Raw genomic sequence first — 4,495 nt, 5'->3', positions numbered from 1 at the left:
GTACATCTTTGCCTAGAAAGTGAAAAAACCTCCACTTTACTCCAGACTCTTGACTTCATTCCAAGTCAGGCACAGAAGACCTTGATCTTCACCTGCTCTGTAGGTGAAACTGAAATAGTGTGTAAGGTGAGCCCTGTCCCCTCTGAACACATAAAATGTTCTTGCTGTTTGTTTAAACTGTGATTGGATCTCGAGTCATCAGAATTATTGAGTAAATATTTGACGGGAATAAAAGTTTACACGTTCAGCATCCATCAGAATGGGTTCTGCTGCAAAATGGAAAAGGGTGGCAGGCCCGGCGGAGAGGCTGAGGGCATCATTGGATTTGAAATATTTAAAGTGGATATAAAGCGGTTTCAGCAATGCAGACAATTACGTGCGTTGTTGTGATGGTGCTGTTGGTAAAACATGTCTTCTGATATCCCACATAACAAACCAATTTCCGTCTGAGTATGGACTGACTGTTTTTGACAACTATGCAGTCACGGTTATGATTGGTGGAGAGCCATATACTCGGACTTTTTGATACCGCAGGGCAAGAGGATTACTACAGATTACAACCACTGAGTTATCCGCAAACAGATGTATTTCTAGTCTGGTTTTCAGTGGTCTCTCCATCCTCATTTGAAAATGTGAAAGAAAAGTGGGTGCCTGAGATAACTCACCACTGTCCAAAGACTCCTTTCTTGCTTGTTGGGACCCAGATTGATCTCAGAGATGACCCCTCTACGATTGAGAAACTTGCCAAGAACAAACAGAAACCTATCACTCCAGAGACTGCTGAAAAGCTGGCCCGTGACCTGAAGGCTGTCAAGTATGTGGAGTGTTCTGCACTCACACAGAAAGGCCTAAAGAATGTATTTGACGAAGCAGTATCGGCTGCCCTGGAGCCTCCAGAACCGAAGAAGAGCCACAGGTGTGTGCTGCTACGAACATCTCTCCAGAGCCCTTTCTGCACAACTGGTTTCGGCATCATACTAAAAGCAATGTTTAAATCACATTAAAGGTTAAAAACTAAAATTCGTTTTTGCAGTAATGACAAATGCCCTGCACCTACCCACATGCACTCGTGTGAAACAGGCCCACAGATACGGTCCCTTTCCCCTCTCAGTACTGGTTAATTTTGAGAAATTGTGTATTGTCAGAAAAGTGATCAGTAATAGTTTTTGTTTTGTTTAAAAGCAAGGCATGCATGTGATGACTCTGTAACAGACTAATTCGGGTTGTTGAAGCTGCTCCCGGCTTCCACTCTGGAGAGTGATCTGAGACATCTAGTTGTTGTTTTTTGTTTGGGTTTTTTTTTGCGGTGGGAGGGGAGGGGTGTGTGTGTGGAGTTGGTTTTTATTTAGTAATTTAAAAAAAATTCGTTAACCTTTGGACAGCTCTTTAGGTGAGGAGGATGGAGTATTTCCACATTCTTCTTCCTAGATCTAGTTTAGAAAACGTTTCCCACCAGTGCTCTTAGGAAGGAGTATAGAAAACGCCTCATTTAGTAACATATTCCTTTTTGAAAGTTGCCTTTTCTCTCCACCCTTGAGTAGGATCAGTATTTGAAGAAACTCATGGAAGTGGGTGGAACCTGTCTTGCCCCTCCTCTTTTCTAGGATGCAGTATATACGTGACTGACTTTCAAGGAAATTTGTTAGCCGTTTGCTGATTTTGTTTTTGAAGTTAATGTCTAACTTCTTTCACTGATAAATGAAGAAAATATTGCACGTGTGTGTGTGTGTGCACGTGTGTGCGCGCATGCGCGTCCTTGACCAGAATCGAACCTGGGCCACTTCAGTCCACAGGCCAACGCTCTATCCACTGAGACAAACCAGTCTGGGCAATATTGCACCTTTTGAAATACTAAACCAAATGGATTAAGTACATAATTAAAAAAAAATTTTTCCTTGTCAGTCATTGTTTTATATGCTTAGCATAGATGTGCAGCTTAATAGTGTATGATATGGTGTTCCTAGAACACAGCCGAAGACCTGGTATATATGTGGAGTGCTAGAAGACAGATGTCTGGAATGATTCACATCCTCTTCAGGTTATGAGGATGGAGACCTGCTTCATTAAGAAGCTAGGGGTGGGGTGGGGGTGGGGAGAACATTTAACAGCATGGGGACCAGTCAGGGGAATCCCCTTCTTTCTGTTTTGCATGAGGAACCCTAGAGCAGCCAGTTGAGGCTCTAGTTTAATCAAAACCATGGAGAGAGTCTTATGAAGACTCTTCATAAGTGTTAATAGGGATTTTATCAGCTTATTTTGGTTGCAGTTTCCAACATTGTTAAACATGTTTAGGTAATATTGTCCACCCTCCCGAAATCCTAATTCTTGTAGTTTCATTAGTGTTGTACCAATGCTTTCTCGTGTCTCAATTCTTTGTATATGCATTCTTTTCAGATGTATTAAACAAACAAAAAAACCCATCAGAAAAAAAAAGGAAAAAGGGTTGCAGGAGGCCTGCCACTGAGGGGAGGGGCTGAGTAGGTGGGGTGGCCTTTTCTCTGAGACAAACATTAGAGGGTGGGGGGTGGGGTGGGTAGGACTTTCTATTTTGTCTCGGCAGAGCATTCGAAGGATCCAATTCCCGAAGTGCCAACATCTTCTGTACCCTCTATGTAAGAAAATAGAGAAAATTAATACTAAATATACCATTATGTAGCCAGAAAAGTCAAATAAATTGGCTAAAGATTTATTTAATCTAATCGTGTATAAATTAACGCTAAAATGTAGAAACGAGGCCAAATACAAAATAAAATAATCAGGAGTACATTACATTAGAGCAATAATGAATTAGCAGGTGATGTTAAAAAGCTCCCGTTGAGCCTGGCCAGCGTGGCTCGGGGTTGAGCATCCACCTGTGAATGAGGAGGTCATGATGCGAGTGAGCGTTGCAGGCTTGATCTGCAGTGGGCGGTCATGTGGGGGAGAAGGGGCCAGTTGATCAGTGATTCTCTGTCCTCATTGCTGTTTCTGTCTCTCCCTCTCCCTTCCTCTCTGAAATCAGTCTATAATAATAAAAGTGTAATATGCTAATTAGACTGGACGTCCTTCCAGACGACCTTCTGGATGAAGCCAGGGCTTCAAGGGAAGCCTGGGTCCCGGGTGCCAGAGGGAAGCTGGTGCTGGCAGCCAGGGGAAGGAAGGCCTACTCTTGCATGAATTTCATGCATTGGGCCTCTAGTAAAAATATATTTTTTTAAAAAGCTCCTGTTGATAATAGTGCCATAAATTTGGTGTATACATATAGATATACAGTTAACTCTCAAACAACACAACCCGAAACACCAAACCAGTTTGAACTGCATGGGTCAACTTATAAATGTTTTATTTCTTTTTAAATTTATCTTTATTGTTGAAAGTTTTACAGATGGCCCCTTTTTTTTTGTTTTTGTTTCCCCATTGACCCCCTTCCCCCCACCCCCGCCTCTCCCAGGCCTTCACCGTCCCTCTGAAATTCATCAGTCTTCTCATGCTTCTATGTCTCTGGATCTATTTTGTTCATCAGTTTATTTTGTTCATTAGATTTCATATATGAGTGAGATCATGTGATACTTACCATTCTCTGGCTTATTTAGTTTAGCATAATACTCTCCAGGTCCATCCATGTTATTGCAAATGGTAAGAGTTTTTTCATTTTTACAGCTGAGTGGTATTCCATTGTGTAAATGTACCATAGTTTTTGTCCATTCATCTGCTGATGGGCCTTTAGGCTGTTTACAAATCTTAGCTGTCAGAATGGCTACCATCAACAACTCCAAGAAATGACAAAGTGCTGACGAGGGTGTGGAGAAAAAGGAATCCTAGTACATTGCTGGTGGGAATGCAGACTGGTGCAACCATTATGGGAAAAAGTATGGCGTTTCCTCAAAAAATTAAATATGGAACTACCATTTGACCCAGTGATCTCACTTCTAGGAATATATTCTAAGAAACCTGAAATACCAGATTAAAAATGGTGGCAGAGGAGGAGGATGCTGCATGGACATGCTCCCAGGAGCAAACTGGAATGACAACTGAAATATGGAAAGGCTTCCTGAATAATTAATGGAAAATACAGGAGAGAACCCTGATACCCAAGGACCGAAGGTGGAGACAGCATAGAGACTGGTAGGAGGGGCGGAGGCACCAAAGGGCTGGCCCGGCACCCACAGACGCAACTGAAGTCCCAGAGAGATATCTCAGCTGTGGGGAGGAGGCGGGGGTTGTGCCACTGAGAACTCTGGGACCTATTCCTGAAGCTGGGCTCCCCAGCAGAGAGCACCAAAATGAGAAGGGTACCCACATAGCATCTAGCTGTGAAAAGCAGTGGGGTGCTGTCTACCAGGGAATGGCAGCTGAAAGTTCGGGGACCCTCTTAAAGGGCCAATGCACAAAAATTCCCTGTGGAGCCACCCACCTTGTGCTCTGGCAGAGGGAGGGTGAAGTGGATTGGAGCTGTGAGAGCAAAACCCAGGACTGGGGACTTGGGGAATAGAGCCCAGAAGGCAGATATCCCAAG

The 4,495-nt window shown here is 43.3% G+C and overlaps 1 protein-coding gene and 1 pseudogene across 1 annotated transcript in view; both read left to right on the top strand.

Annotated features, from left to right (window-relative positions):
• The window catches only part of TDRD12 (tudor domain containing 12), a gene marked incomplete at its 5' end in the record, with an annotated part of 68,948 nt that overhangs the window by 44,804 nt on the left and 19,649 nt on the right, over positions 1-4,495 (top strand). Inside the window, one exon of the mRNA XM_015562924.1 lies at positions 1-126. This exon is cut by the window's left edge and continues 1 nt beyond it. Coding sequence (XP_015418410.1) covers positions 1-126 — 126 coding nt within the window. The remainder of the gene's footprint in view (positions 127-4,495) is intronic.
• On the top strand, positions 277-1,050 carry LOC102752262 (annotated as a pseudogene).

The sequence above is a fragment of the Myotis davidii genome, unplaced genomic scaffold (genome assembly GCF_000327345.1).
Source record: "Myotis davidii unplaced genomic scaffold, ASM32734v1 scaffold77, whole genome shotgun sequence".
NCBI classification, from domain to species: domain Eukaryota; kingdom Metazoa; phylum Chordata; class Mammalia; order Chiroptera; family Vespertilionidae; genus Myotis; species Myotis davidii.
The sequence above is the reverse complement of the archived record's forward strand: the minus strand, read 5'-3'. Positions and strand labels throughout refer to the sequence as shown.